General features: G+C 36.5%; 1 protein-coding gene across 1 annotated transcript in view; it reads right to left on the bottom strand.

Moving 5' to 3' along the window:
• The window catches only part of ATP2C1 (ATPase secretory pathway Ca2+ transporting 1), a 174,694-nt gene that overhangs the window by 36,533 nt on the left and 121,446 nt on the right, over nucleotides 1-16,715 (bottom strand). The window contains exons 12-18 of the mRNA XM_030329618.1: nucleotides 13,759-13,883; nucleotides 12,781-12,878; nucleotides 10,738-10,833; nucleotides 10,561-10,650; nucleotides 8,613-8,717; nucleotides 4,239-4,395; nucleotides 1,135-1,305 (exon numbers count right to left, since the gene is read on the bottom strand). Of these exons, the coding sequence (XP_030185478.1) occupies nucleotides 1,135-1,305; nucleotides 4,239-4,395; nucleotides 8,613-8,717; nucleotides 10,561-10,650; nucleotides 10,738-10,833; nucleotides 12,781-12,878; nucleotides 13,759-13,883 (842 nt within the window). The remainder of the gene's footprint in view (nucleotides 1-1,134; nucleotides 1,306-4,238; nucleotides 4,396-8,612; nucleotides 8,718-10,560; nucleotides 10,651-10,737; nucleotides 10,834-12,780; nucleotides 12,879-13,758; nucleotides 13,884-16,715) is intronic.

The raw sequence follows: 16,715 nt of genomic DNA, 5'->3' as shown, positions 1-16,715 counted from the left end.
TGTTTGTTTGATTTTTGTTTATATTTAATAAAGAATTTTCACTAAACTACTATACCTAAGAACTGAAACAAGGCCAATAGCTTTTGCTTAGCAGCTCAATTTTTTTAAATTTTTTAAGTGTATTTATTTATTTTGAGAGAGAGAGAGAGAGAGAGAGAGAGAGAGAGAGAGAGAATCCCAAGGAAGCTCCACACTGTCAGTGCAGAGCCAGACGTGGGGCTCGAACTCATGAACTGTGAGACTGAGATCATGACTGCAGCCAAAGTCAAGAGTCAGATGCTTAACCGACTGAGCCACTCAAGAGCCCTAGCAGCTCAATTTTAACATAGATCTGAATGCATTTTAAGTAAAGTATCCAAAGCCAGACAAAACAGTGGTGGATCTGTGATAATCATGTAGTATATGCAAGTGAAAATAAATGTTAAAAGGTTTTTCTAGGTATAACTTTCCCAACAATGTTATGTTTCTGGTGACATATTCTTCTTAGCATAAAATATGAAACTCCTATTCCAGGCTCTCATCATATTATTAAAATCAGAATTAATGGACTTAGCAAGCTTAAATTTATCAGTATGAATTATAGTTTACAAACTCCAGAATATTAATTTTCAGTGTCCTTTTTTTCCTCTTATTACTTCTTAAGGTAATCTTAAATGGCATTCAAGCGACAAAAGCATATACATAGTGTAATAACAGAAATATTTATACAAGCTATTTTCTTTCAAATTAGGTCCAAGTCAAAGTCTGCTTTAAAAATTATCCTCAAGTTGAAAGGGAAAACTAAATTTCGTTTCCTTTCATGTGCATAATCTAGTACTTTTATCCACAGCATAGTGGATTAAGAGATTAAAAATAATAAACTATTCTTTTGTGAATAAAATACATGTGATTTCCTAACAGTTTAGCTATGTATTTGCAATTAACAGCATTACTTTTGAACCTAAAATAAATTTTCCCCACAATTTTATATAGAATATGAGCAAATAAGAGTCCATTTTAATTGCATAATGTCAATATTACGTGTACATGCTTCATATCTAATGGTTCACAAAGCTATGTGCACTGCAGTTAATTTCAGAAAAACTATTTTTTAAAAAAAACAAAAAAACCAAAAAGGCAACAGCCTAGTTATACCAATTGCAACTGCAGTCTCCTGTGAGTCTCCAGTAATCATTTTTATTGACACTCCTGAGGCAATGAGTGTTGTGACAGCTTCTTTCACACCAGTTCTAGGAGGATCAATGATTCCCACCAGGCCAAGAAATGTCAGCTGTCCCAGTTCTGGACCAGAAGCTAAAGCTAGAACTGAGGAAATAAAAAAATCAAAAAAAGGAAATGTGAGTCACATAGCATTACAATTTACTTGACAAAAGCTAGAGACAAATCACTTAAGACTGTAATCTCATAGTAGTTATTATATAATCATTAAATAACCAAATTATTACATGTTAAAACATTAATTTAATGGTTCTAGATAATGGGGTTGCTTTAAGCTATTAAAAATTAAAAGGAATCAGACTAAAGAATAAGTAGAGATGGCAAGTAAGAAGTGAAAAAGAATGTTTTTATAAAGTGACTACGTGTGGCTCCTCTAAATATCACCTATTAGATCTTTAGAAAATATAATTAGTTATTTGGAGAAACTATGGGTTTGCTGAGCTTTGAAAATAGTTTTAAACAGACACCTCAGAGGGGGGTTGCTACTAATGTATCTTCATCTTTCCATTTTATAGGACTCCAGAACACTGAAGGCTTGGAGAGAAGACTTATTAATTAATTATACATAACATGTAACAATTTCATACATGACAAACCCTGGGAGGTTAATTTAATCTGTAAAGTGACTGTAAAACCACTAATAACAGTAGTTTGATTTCTCTCACTCTTTTCATAACATTGACAGGTATGTCTTATTTGTAACTTTGGTTCTCTAAGAATATCTAAATAACACCACCATATCATTATTTGTGTCATCCCTGGACACTTAAGATACAACACAAACTACTATTCATTTCCAAATATCATTTAGCTTAGTCTCACAACTCTGGTAACTACCTTATGAGCCAAAGGGATGTGTCTCCATCTGGAATATTATTAGACTGAACAACTTACAGGAAAACACACACACACACACACACACACACACACACACACACACACACACACAAAAGCACACCAACTGAACATATGTATCTCCTGGGGAAACTGAAAAGTCATAACCATGATAACAAACAGTATCCATTCTTAATTAAGCAGAAGGTTCAAAGGATTAGATGTATTTGGAAAACCATGGTTAGAGGCAAATGACTTCTATTTTTCCGATGTCAGAGTCATAGACCTAACTATGTAGATGTGTGCCCCAAAGGCTTTCACCCTGGAGACAATGAGCCTCCTGACAGTCCCTGGTGTTGGAACAGAGGCAGAAGACAACAGAAGGAGATAGTACCAATTCCTATGTCACCAAACCCTAAGAAAGGGAGATCAGCTCCTGGCGCTCTCAGTAGAGGGGTGGTATTAGCCTAAAGGTTAATATCCTGTATTTATTTGTTTCCTCAGCACAAATGAAGATGCACTGCTGCTGTTCAGGACAAGGGTAGGTAGACTTTTTTCGTGTGGAGGGTCCCCGACTAAAACATAAAAACAGAACAGACTCTGACTTCAAAATTAAGAACCACGTGTATTTAAGAAACTTAAATTTTGTAAGATGTAACCTAAATATGTATCAGGTTAAATCTGAAGTCTTCCTATTCCCCTTATGTTAATTTCAGAAGGAGGAGAAAGCGGAGCTTAAGCACAGGAAAAGACATGCAGCAAGAGGCAAAAGACCAGAGTGTTTCCTAAAGCCCTGGGAGAGAGATTTTCTCGCTACCAACTCTGGTCTGTTTCACAATGTTACAACACCAAACCACACACACACATACACACACACCAACAAAGACCTCCATAATCCTTCAGATGAAAAGAGTCCAAATAAAAACATACGAAACCTCTGAAACTTCTTTAGGGTCCCTAAATCCAAGCCAACTTTGGACCCTCTTGTTAAGAATAACAAAACTCTGCCTTCAAAGCCACAAGAATACCTTTCTAAACCTAGCTTATTGTAAGAGCAGAAATCCTGTAGACCTATCCAAATGTTTTATACCCACAGAGAGCCCTTGCTTAAGTGAACTGTGAATAAGAGGAGTATCTTTTTACATTAAGTTGCTTTCTCCTCCCAGGATTGTACTTGACTTCTATTTTGTAAAAATAATAAGACTAAGGAGGCCAACTCTTCCAGTTTCCTTGAAAGTTTCCAGTTTCCTTGAAAGAGACTACAAGCTAGAGGACTATCGAGAAGGTAAAAACCAGGTATGGCCTCAACCCCTGACTCTTCAATCCTACACATGCTGTCCCTAGGAGAAATGGCCTAATGTGTGTGTGTGGAGAGCAGACCCTCTCTCCCCATCACTGTTCAGTCAGCAACACAGACATAAAGCAGAACGTGGGCACTTCTTTACCTGTCTGGTGAATGGCAAGGGAAGAAGGTCAGCAGAAGAGGAATAAGTAAACAATCACCAGAGTTTAAAGGACAAATCAGAGACTTAACATTTTAATATTTAGGGAATTATTTTAGATCTTGTAATAAATAAAACAGTTAAAATGATAAAACAAAGAAGGAGTAATATCACTTTCCCTTCCTCCATTTCTTTTCTCACAAGATAAGTTTGTCAAAAATAAAATTCCTATCACCTACTCAGAGACCACTGCACGTCTGTAAGAATTAGAAATTTCATATTTTGCTACATTCCCAACTTCCCAAGTTTTGGGGGCCAAATAGCCAACTAAAACATAAGACTTCAGAAAGGACAGTGTTCTATAAATAAACCCTGGAACAGAATGGGGCAGCTCAGATGTGAAGCACAAATTCATCTACAATTAAAAGAAGGTCTCACTGGGGTAGGGGTTTGGGAGGGATGGGTCAAATAGTTAAATGGGATTAAGAGGTACAAACTTTCATTTATAAAATAAAGTCATGAGGATGAAAATTACTGCATAGGGAATATAGTCAACAACACTGTAACAGTATTATATGGTGACAGATAGTAACCATACTTATTGTGGTGAGCATAGCACAATGTATACACTTGTCAAATCAGTATGTTATACACATGAAACTAACATAACATTGTAAGTCTGCCTCAATAAAATACAATAATAGTTACTTTTCCACCCTAAGGAACTATGTTAAATGGCCTTACCTCTGAGCCCTGCAGAGCCCATTCGTGCTTTCTCCTGTTGGTACAGATCTCTTTGTTGCTGGGTAAGTGCCAACATCTGCCCTTTGCTATAGTATGTAGTACAATACTTAATCACCTGTTCATAAGCACCTTTCATAAAACAAATCTCTGGTCCATCCTAAGAAGAAAAAACATTGCAACTAAATTCAAGTTAATGCCAACTTGTATATATCTGTCACTGGAGTCAACAATACATGGCATACATTTCTCATAATAACCAGGGAAGTTACTCAAATCTAAGGCTTTGAATGGCACTTCAACTCTGAAGATTAAAAGTTCATATGTGGAAGCTTTTTTTACCCTTGAGAGAAAACAGCATCTACTCCCCAACCACCCTCACCTCCACACACTGAAGGCAATGCTACCCTAAGCCCTGGATTAGCCACTCTGGGATTTGGGGAGGGCCTTACAACGTAACAAGAAAAGGAAAGAGATCTATCATCAGCCCACAAGCAGTGGCTCAGGCTTTCCATCAGCTGCTATTATATGCACATTATGTATGTGATCCCATTTAATTCCCAAAGCTACCTTGTAATTATGGGTATTATCAGAACCTTTTACTTTTTACCTTAGCAAAGCATTATACAAAAGCTTACAATGAAAAACTACAGTCGCCTGCCCAAATTTTCACACCTCTAGTCCTACTCTACTAGAACAAACCAATTTTAACTGTATTCCTTCCTACTTATCTCCATATTCTTAAATGCATTTACACTGCTACTTTTTTGCTGACCAATTTTATACATGGTCCACTGTGACAGGTGATAGTTTGGCCACCCTACTATCTATTCCTCCTCTCCCCATTGTTACAATGAAGTTAAAGCAAAAGTTGCCAGTATTCTGTGTACTTTAGGGTTTCCCACCCACTGAGCAAAGGAAAATAACCAAGAACAGTTCACAAACATCCCACTTCTTGCAGGTACATGACAGGAATGTATTTCTCTGCCCTTGTCTCCCACTTTGAAGTCAGAGGTGACTTGCTTTGACCAATAAATATGAACAGCACTGAATCACTGGCAAATGCAAATAATGTGCTATTCCTCTGGCCCTGCTAGGACAGTGTATGCTCACACTGAGACGGAGCCTTCATCTGCCTTGGGTCCCCAAGTAACTACTGAGCAGATATTAGGAGGTAAGGAGGCAAGAAGAAGGTATGATGCGGTTTCCATTAACTCAAATATATTTCTTTTCTTATTTAACTTCTTATTTGTTTAGTTTTATGTATACCTATTATATTATCTCCAAACTCTTCCATGCAATATAAAGCCCTTCTCAATGATATTTTTCATATGATTAAATGAGCAGGTAAACTATTCCTTCCACATTATTACTGAAGACCTCCTCCTTGGGTATTGTTCTCCTTTCCTTTCTAGTTTGAATTGGCCAATTTCTAAGCCTGCTACATGACTGGTATGCAGGACTTCCCTTCACCTCTGTCCTGGGGATTCTTTGCACCCTTCTCCTGGTTAGAACTCACTGGGTTCAAAGTCTTCATTTTCCTTAGTTGTGTTTTCTCTTGGAATAACATATCTGCAAGTATCTAAGAAAAGGTATGTGGGATACACATTTTGGGACGTGGAATATCTGAAAACATTTTTATCCCATCCCCACATTTTTTAAGTTCAGTTGAGAATAAATTTCCTCTCAATGTGAAGACATTCCTCTATTATCTTCCAGCCTCCAGAGTCCAATATTACATTTGAAAAGTCTAAGAAGCTACTTTAATTCCTAAACCTTTATATAAAATCTCTCCTTTGCCTCCTCTCTGGACCCAAAAACCAGTGGAAGTTTTTAGAATTCTCCTTTAGTGTCCTCAAATTTCTTGATTATGGGCACTGTGTTTATCCCTTCACCCCATCCTTCTTTAATATAACTCATTGTGCTGAGCAGCTGGTGGGCAATCTTATTCTAGAAGCTGAGGTCCTTACTCTGGAAAATTTTGGTGTTATTTGATAAAACCTTCCCATTTTCTGTTCTCTGTTACCACTATGTTGGCTATCTTGTTTATATTCTAATTTTTGTACCTTATCTTTTATATTAAGCACCTCTCTGACTTTTTGTACCCCTTTCTGATAGATTCGTTGACTTTATTTTCAAAACATTCTACTTAAGGTATTTTGTTGTCATTTTCTAGGGTCTTTGGAAATTTTCTTCAGTATCCAGCATTATCTTTGTCTTGCTGAGACCCCTTTCCCTTTTGGTTTGGTCTGTGTCTTTCATACTAAAGACAAATATTTAGCAAACCTTGACTGTCCGTTTACTTTAAGACTCAGGAAATTAAAGGTCTAGAAGCTCCATGGGCACTGATAGCGTTTATCAACTGACAGCCCTTGCTGTAGGGTGATGAGATGATGACCAAGAGTCAGTAAGCTCTACCAGTGAACAAAGAGCTTAGGTAAGAATACTCCATATTACTGGGATCTCCCTGAGACCAGTAAGCTTCCCTACAACTCTTCAATTTTTGGCATCAGCGAGTGAGGGTAGGAAGATACCTCCCTGCAGGCATTCTAAGAAAGTGGAGTTAGATGCTGGAGGCATGCTCTTCAGGACAATGACTTGCCCTTAATCACTCTGTTTCCAGTTGTAAGCCTTAATTCTGCCCTCCATTCTTGTTCCCAAGATGGGATTGCTGATATTCTACTGGGGTAAAGAAGGGCTGAATGGTTGGGCCTCAAGAAACAGCGAAGGTTCTTGGGGGATTTCTACTGGTTCCTCACTCAGAACTTCAAACTGATCTCTTGTTTTTAACCTTATGTCTTAATCCCCACCTTCAAAGATACCTATCATACTGAGTCTTTTCCATCCTTTCTCTTTTTTACATCCTTTACTGACTGGCTGTCATTTTGACAGGTTCCAGGAAGAGAGTACAAATAAACATATACTGACACACTCAAATGAAAGTCCTCTTAAGACAAACTATTTGAGCCACTGGGGTTATCTTTATGGTAAGTCTGCCATATCTGTGCCAGGCTGACCTCTTTTAGATCCTGAGGCACATCAGTGGGTTTGGGTTTTGTTACACTGGTTGGTTTTGTTTTGTAAGAGGAGATTTTCAGATCAGCATATGAGAAGAACAATCACATACATCTTTCAAACTTATACCCTGCTGCTACCTATCCCCCACTCCCATAACTGAGATCAGTTCTCAAGCTGTAACATTAATGTACAACTTCCAAAGAACAACTCTGGTGAAGTTAGACTCAAAATTGCTGAAGTCAAATCATTAAACTTTACATGAGCCACATTATCTTGAAGTACTGAGTGACCATATATAAAACATAAAGAAACAAACTTTCCATATAAACTCATATACGTATTCTTGAGGTCAAGGGACTCCTTTAGTCCAGGACAACAGGTGAAAATTATTTAACTCTAACGCAATTTTTGAAAGCTTTATGTTACAAGGTTTAAAGGCATTTTATTTTTACACTTTTATTTATTTACTTGTCTCCCTTCCCAGGAGTTCATAAAAGTTCCTTTAAAGATCAGACAAATCTTTTTTCTCCTCATGAACAGAGTTCCTGGCAGACATCTATTGACAAGTTCAATGTTGGCCAACTTGGCCTTTCTTTTAAAATCAGTTATGTTTCCTATTTATTATGAGTGAGAAATCCTCTCACTCATTCCTGTCTACAGAGATGTAATGGCTTCAAACTATTTGCTCATAGGGGAAATCACATAGCCAATTATTAATTCCTAATAAATACTAAAATAACATATATATTTTTTAAGGGCATGGCAAAAGTTTCAGCATCAAACTGGTAACAGCAGCTATGAGTGACATACTTTGTAGATAACTAAGAACTCTTATTACACTAACTTTATAAAAATTTCTAAAGCACCCAGGGACAAAGCAGTAGCTTGAAATATCACTGCGTGTCATTTTGCCAGTTTGTAAGCTGGATCAACTAACATGAATTATACATATTTGGTAACCACTTTTCCACAAAATAATGTGGTTTTGTTTGTTCTGAAGACAAGGCATTCCTTCAGTGAAAGAATACTGATTGACACCAGAGAGCAGAAACCTATAATACACAGTCATCAAGAACAAAGATGTTGATAGAATCTGATGTCACAAGTTCTAGGACACTGAGACTAGGCTCCAACTCATTTTAAGCTATTTGCTCATGCAGCAAAACCGGGTATCCATACGCATGAAATCAAAGGGAGCATGAGAGCAACAAGGATGAGTTACTACGAATTATACACACTTTAAAGAAACAGGCCTTTGCTTTGCTCAATGATCACTTAAAGCCAAAGGGGGATAATGAGAGCAACACGGTCATCTATGTTCAGCACGATTTAGTAAGCACTCGTTACATGGAAAGGTACCTGCTGTGTCCGGTGTACACACTTAACAGCCATCCACTTTTGCTCAGAGCTAAAAGGATATTCAGCTTTTCTGATATAGTCCTGTTGAAGCCCATCAAGACCCATCTGTATGACACAAAAAGAAAGTTAATTCTCACCAACATGGGACTATTTTTTTTCTTTAACACAACTTACAGCTAGGCTGGCTAGAGATATCTGTGGAGTATTATTCAAATAATGGTGACAGAACAGCAATGCTCCTTCCATTTATACCGTATTTTTCTGAATGACAGCATACGTGATCAAGATGAAAGCCTTGGTGTGTACATACAGTGTAAGGCATGCTCCCTGGACAGTATGCAGACCAAATCTTCAACAGTGACTATATGAAAATCTCTGCTGGCTCAAATTCTGGAAGGAAGCAGGGTACCCAAACCATAAAGGTACCCAACTGATACTGAGTATGTACTTTTGTAATCAACAGAAGCTTCAGATTCAATTCCTTACTTCCTCGGGATCTAAATCCATCTTTCTTGTTGCTACCATCCTACTCCCGTGTACCTTACCGCTTGATATTCTACTACTACCAGGGTCATGTAGCTGTTCTCCTTCCGAAAACCCTCTGCATTTCCCTGTACATATTCAAACTACTCAAAAACCTAGCTTAGTGCTTTTTGTTCTTTGTTATCTACTGAAACATGTTCAGACTTTTCTTCCTGGCTTTCAAAGATCCTCTAGAAACCCACCGTGCAATCTCTTTAACAATCCTGTGGGTTACTCAAACTCCCTTCTTGTCATCCAGGTCACCAAAACATAAGCCACCATGCAATCTATGCTTATTTATTCCTCCACGCTTTTATCCTTGCTCTTTCCCTAGCTTACTGCCTTTCCAAATCCTGCCTATCCTTCAAAACCTAGGTCTCCAATCTGAATGTGCATTGTTCTTATATGTGGCTCAATGTCTAAGACTTAACTATCTACTATATTGGTCTACCTTCTGTTTGTTTCCAGTATGTCAGTGTCAACTCCCTACCCTAAAATGTAAGGTCCTCAGTCATACGGAGGTGGTTTCACACACTCTCTTAAAAGTTAAGAGTATAAGGTCAAGTTTAACACAGTAAATAACAGATAACAGATTCAACTTTTAAATATCCTTCAAAAAGCTATACGATGCTACTTTAGTTACAAGAGAACAAATGATAAAGAAATGTAGCTTTCTGAAAGTTAAGAAAACATATATTCTAAAAATATCAATTTTATTAAATACAATAACCTAAATTTCTATACTGGATCTCAATTCAAACAACCTCACTTAGAGGTATCCTGTTTCACACAAGTCTCAAAGCTTTCTAAGACTGCTTTTAAAAGTAGAGTTTTAATTTTTGTTATGGAAGTGACAGAGTGGGCTTTAGGTTTCATATTTAATCAAAGGTAAGACTTAGAAGAGAAGACCAACTGGGAAGGACAAAAGGGTCACAAAGAACAGCACCCTATCTCCCCAACACAGATTCTAACTCTATACTCGTTTTAAGAAATTGATAATGGAGGAAATGGGAAGACTGGAAAAAGAAAAGCTATGTCTTAATATCTTCACATGGAAATACTTTAAAGAATGTTTCCTTTTACTCATTTGAATGTTAAAGTACTTCGGCAATTACACCCATTTATAAAGCTTTTCACACGAAACTCTAAATATTATGGAAAACAAAAACATTCTTCATAAAAAGAAATCCAGTCACTGGTCATTAATTTGTTTCTTGAACGTAAGGCATAAAGCTATACTGAACAGGCTGTATTGGCTCTGTAGTTCCAAGAAGAATAAAACTAGTCCCCAAAAGGCAATGTAAACAATGAAACATTGTGAGTTGTCTTCATTCTATACCTAAAAACTAGTAATACTGAAACTGATAGCCTCACATTCTCTTGTGAGGGTAGTATCTTGTATACTGAAGAGAGATCAGGCACATACCTTCATTGCAAGAGCGATTAAAGCTCCTTCCGTTGGCTTCCCCATTAGAGTGTTGTTTCTAATTACAGCATCATTGCATACACAGCCCGCCTAAAAGAAATGCATGGAAACTATGAACCCATCATTGTGTCCTAAATCATTATGAAAAGTCACCTTCTTAGGGAATAAAGTAGTTACCTCAACAATTCTGCTAACAGCTGGGTTATAGAATCCATGAACTACATCACCATCAACAATCACTTCCCCAAACGGATTGTAGCCAACACCAGTAACCTAAGGAACATAAAGTGGGGTCAATAATTCAACCAGAAGACAATGACAATACTCATGAAAACTGAAAACTATGATGAGTTATGTTCATTTAATTTTATACATTATGATACTATTAGTGTATATATTTAGAAAAGCACTTGTCTGAAAAAATACTTAACAGTTAAAAGAATATAGATTCTAATTTTTACCATAATGACAAACCTATAATTATATTAATAATTAAATTAATAATTATGACAATGTATAATATAAGAAATATTGTTAACATAATCTTATATTGTTTCTACTTATACTATAAAAAAAGATAAACCATGAAAATCTCTATATGTAAGTAAGCTTTAAATTTATGTAACATTATATTTATGTAACATACTAAATTTTCCAAGAATTCAAATCCATTTCCACACCTAACATTTGTGACAAACCTGAGACCCAGAAAACAGCAGAATTCTTTTTGCAAATATTCAGGAACAGAGACATTATGTGATTTATCCCAGCACTTACAAACTACTTTAACATAATATATTACACGCCAGTTTTAAAAATCAGAGGTCAAAACAAACCAGATACTTATTCTGTATGGCTAGAGCAAATCAAGTTAAATTTCACAATAAAATAAAATTAAATCAACAAAAAAAATAAATCAACAAAAGTTAAATTTCACAATAAAAATAAGACAGTTTAGAGAATGTTAACCAATTAACAAATGGTTAATGCTCAACATATCAAAGTACGGGCTTAAAACAAAACAGCAACTTATATCCTACCTTCCATATCTGAACCATAGAAGCACATGTAACCCCAATGACCCAGAGTCATCCACAAAAGGCATATTCAACAACAGAGTATCAGGTATCCTTCCTTAACCAAATCTAATACCCTAAATAAGAACAGTCTCATTTCAAAGCCTATGTAAAATGGAATTAAATAAACCTAAATGCAACTTCTGTCAATTTGTCTAATGCTTACTTTGCTCGGTGAATTGGATATAAATACAATTTAAAATACTGTACCCATCCTAAGTGGTGTGAATGGACACAACAGCCAGAAATCCAGTAAAGACTGGGGCGGGGGAGGGGGGGTGGTGGAGACTGGAACTTGTCCTCATCTAGCTTCAAAATTAACCAATGCACATACACTGACATGCACTTAAGAAACTGCCAAAATGTAAGTTTTAAAATAAAGTAATTCATCTATTCATTTATTCTTTCAACAAGTATTTACTACTGTGAGGCAGGCCCCATGTTAAGCAACTTAGTTCTGCTCTACTACAACTTCTAATATTTTAGAAAATTTTATCTGGGCTAAAAACTAAGAGGCACGGAGTGCTATGAAAACAAATAAAATAGGACCAGTTCTGAGTGGTCAGCAAAGCTTTTCTAAAGAAGTAGGGTTCGAACTGCAGTGCAAAGGATAGAGAGACATTAAACTGTCCTGTGCAGTGAGAACAGCAGCGAAGGTCTTGAAGTAGGAGGAATTTTGTCACACTGAAAGAACATAAAGCCAGTATATCTGGTGCACAAAAAGTGAAGTGGAACATATAAGGCTGAAGAAGGAAACGAGGAACAAAATACGTACGGCCTCAAGAGGCCACACTTCAGGATCCTGGTCGCAATGGAAACATCTTAATTAGGGAGTGACTTGCTCAATATTTGGTTCTGAAAGATCCCTCAAGCTGCGTATAGAGCAAGAATAAGAGTTTGGTAACAAATGGCTAGCAGGGGTGACTGGAAGGTGCTAAGGATGATGCAAAGTTTCTGGTTTGTAGAGTGTACAGCATGTGCAAGTGGAGCGGGATCAAGACTGGTAAAATAAGGGAAAGACTCTGCTGCTGAATTTATAACCCTTTTGAAGATAAGACACTAGAACTGTGAGGAATGTCTACACACCAAGTTTCTTAACAAAGAAATACTGTTGTTAAAAAAAAAAAAAAAATCTATAGAGTACCTCAGCATGCAGACCATCTGAAGTAAATATGTGAGTAACAGTCATTTCATTCTTTGTCAGTGTTCCAGTTTTATCTGAACAAATCACATTACAGCAGCCTAAAGAATAAATCATTACATGTCACCAAAAGAGTCAGAGGGAAATAAACAAGTTCACATTGAAAACAAATCAAAGACTCTGAAGCCTGTCCTGCTGCTCTGAATTTTGAACAAATCAAGTTCACTGATAATTTTAGATGTTTTCTCATTATGATTTCACCATAAAGTGATTACTCATGTTAAAATTAAAAAAACAGATTAACTGATAAATGTTGACTTTTTCTTATTAATTTGCAGTTGAATTTCTACAAAGCTTCTCAGTATTAGCTTTATATAATATTTCTAGAAAGTTTAAAGGTACCTAAATTTAAACCCATATAATTGTTTCAGTCAGAAATTTTAAGATATTCTGCCTTCTCAGTACTGTAATGCAAACTAAAAATTAAATTCCACATTTTTAGAATCCTAAATTAAAAAAAAAAAGATATTTCACAGCATACAGAAAGTTACTGCAATTTTCATATCACACATAAAGTTGTTACAGCAACACTTAGCAACTGTTGTATATTTACTGTTATCAGAAATTCAACTGAAGTACGACATTCTGGGATCTATAATTATCTTTCTTGAGATGTCAAAGGAAAGTAATTCTACTAATTTTACTCTAAAGTTTCACTGGTTAAATAGATTTTTTTTTTTACATGATTTAAGCATTACAACATCTCTGATACAGAAAGATTTCTCTGAAAGTCCCCTATCCTGAATGATATGCGTTTTTAAGTACCTTTTCTGGTTGTGAAAACCACACTTAACTTTGCCACAAGTCAAATACCACCACTCAAGCCTCTAAGACAAAAATGGTAACAAGCTGCAGATGATTCACTATTGATGTAAACTCACACACTATTGCATAAGTATGCTCACATTACCACATACTTACCCAGAGTTTCGACAATAGGCAGTTTTTTCACAATGGCCCTTTTCTTCACCATTCTCATAACACCAAGAGCTAGAGTCACTGTGACCACAATGGGAAGACCTTCAGGAATTGCTGCTACAGCCAAACTGTAACCAATATATACTTAGTATTGAAGCATAAATTAAATAGTACCTACAGCAATCAGTTCAATTGGCTGTGACTTAAAACTGAGGCTAATAAAAACACAAAATCAATATTGTCAATACTCAAAAAGTGGCCTCAAGAAGAAGGGAAGGTTGATTACCATTTATTGGATAACCTACTAACTGCCAGGTTAAGTGTAGTGGTTGAAGAATACAGGCTGTGACATCAGATTACCTAGATCTGTACCCCTGGCTTCCCCAATTTTTACCTGTTTGACTCTGAGCTATTATCACTCTACCCCTGTAGTTTAGTTTTCACATCTGTAAATACAGATAACAGTAATAGGTATTCAGACAAAAACTTACACGACTGGTCATACCAGCACTATTTACAATCACCGAAAGATGTAAATAGTCCAAATTTCCATCAACTGATAAATGGGAAATTATAGCATAGCCATACAATGTAGTATTCTGCCATTAAAAAAAAAAAATGAAGTACTGATACATCCTACAACACGGATGAACCTCAAAAACATTATGCATAGTGAGAGAAACCAGACACAAAAGACACATGTTGTTTTGGTTCCATTTATATGAAATATTAACAGTAAGCAAATTCAGAGACAGGAAGCAGTTTAGTGGCTGCCAAAGGCAAGAGAGAAGGAAAAATGGTGCATGATCGCCCAGTAGGCACAGGGTTTTCTTTTGAGGTGATGACAAGTTCTGACACTTGATAATGGTTGTAGCTGTACAACACTATGAATGGATTTAATTCCACTGAATTGTACATTTTAAAATGGTAAACTTTATGGTATGTGTATTTTATTACAACAAAAAAATGTACTTCACGGTTTCCCTCTGCAATTTTTTAAAAATCAAATTAAGTCTCGGGGCGCCTGGGTGGCTCAGTCGGTTAAGCGTCCGACTTCGGCTCAGGTCATGATCTCGTGGTCCATGAGTTCGAGCCCCGCGTCGGGCTCTGTGCTGACAGCTCAGAGCCTGGAGCCTGTTTCAGATTCTGTGTCTCCCTCTTTCTCTGACCCTCCCCTGTTCAAGCTCTCTGTCTCAAAAATAAATAAATGTTAAAAAAAAAAATCAAATTAAGTCTCTATGTTTTATCCCACACCAAACTCCCCTATAGGTAAGGACATATGTGTTCCTGTTCCTCCTTCTAACATTGTTCTCTCCACTGCTTCTACTTCCCAATTTCTATTACCTACCTTTTCTTCAGAATGATCTACCTTGACATCATTAGCATCCTGTTCTATAAGCATTATTAAAGGCTTTCATGCTCTGTTTACAGGTTAATTCTAAAAGGTGAAAGCCAACGAATGACACAATACCACTGGCTAAACAGTATACACTAAAGTCAAGAAATATGTGCGATCATTAATGTTCCCTTCTCTCTTTTGAACTATTCTATGCTCAAATAGAATCCTCGTTTCTTATGCTTCCATTAACCCTCACTGTATCAGGAAAAATAGGCATCAGTTTACAATCTAGATCTAGTGGACCTTTCCCTTCTTTTGTGTCTAAGTTTCACTTTATAAATAATTTGCAAAGGAATAAATGGATTACGAAAAACTTCAGAAATGTTTAATTTTTAAAAATTTTTATATATTGTTTAAATTTATCTTGAGAGAGGGGAGGGGCAGAGAGAGAGAGAGAGAGAGAGAGGGAGAGGGAGAGGGAGAGGGAGAGGGAGAGGGAGAGGGAGAGGGAGAGGGAGAGGGAGAGGGAGAGGGAGAGGGAGAGGGAGAGGGAGAGGAAGAGAGAGAGGGAGAGAAAGACACAGAATCCAAAGCAGGCTCCAGGCTCTGAGCTGTCAGCACAGAGCCCAATGCAGGGCTCAAACACATGAACCGGGAGATCATGACCTGAGTCAAAGTCAGACACTTAACTGAGCCACCCAGGCACCCCTAGAAATTTTAAATTTTAACCCCAAACTATATTTCTGGATTTGAAGGTATACATATATCAGAAATATGCAATGTCCTTTGGATGCAACTAACTGCTTGTCAACTGTCATGAAGGAACCTGGAATATATTCACTTTACAAAAAGTGATTTCAGATTCAAAAAACATTTCCCATAGGTTATAGGCTTATCAATTCTGGTTTCACTTTTCGCATTTGTATCTTCAAAATGCAACACTTCTGAAAATGTTGATGGTTCATAACTTTGTTGAAAAGATAAGTCATCTCTGTAACATAATTTTTAGATTAAAAAACACCAATTACAAGGGGTGTAAATGAAGTTTTTCATTTCTATATCATCTATTTCCATTTAATCACCTTTATATTAATACCAGCCTTCAGTATTTGTCCACTTATAAATGGTATAAAGTAAAAGCTGGCAAACAAATATCAGAAAAGATGAAAGAAAATGGTCACACATCCTTTTAACAAAAAGGGGTGGCCTAGGTTCTTGTTGGAAATGCATGATAAATTCCTTGATGTAGAATGACTAACTGAAAGAGAATACCTGTCCTTCCCTTTTTGTCATAAGAAATAAACTTTCACTCATTAATTCAGGAGTTAAATTAAATTGAAGCTACCATCACCCAAAGAGTCACAGTATTAAGATTTCACATATATTATTAAATTTCACCCTCATCATTAGAGCCTACAGTAGCACTTTGTCTCTTTGCATTTCATCTTCCAGTTTGTCCAATAATTTTCCTGTCAATTACTCTTTGCCATTATGTGGGAAAATGAAAAATTACGATTCTTAATTTTAATGAGTGCAAAAAAAGGGTGGAGGGAGAAGAAAAAGACAACAACAAATATACCTCCGGACTTCTTTTATACCTTTGTAAATGATGATGTAATAT

Source organism: Lynx canadensis, chromosome C2 (assembly GCF_007474595.2).
Source record: "Lynx canadensis isolate LIC74 chromosome C2, mLynCan4.pri.v2, whole genome shotgun sequence".
In the NCBI taxonomy this organism is placed as follows: Eukaryota; Metazoa; Chordata; class Mammalia; order Carnivora; family Felidae; genus Lynx; species Lynx canadensis.
This window is presented reverse-complemented; position numbering and strand designations above follow the sequence as displayed.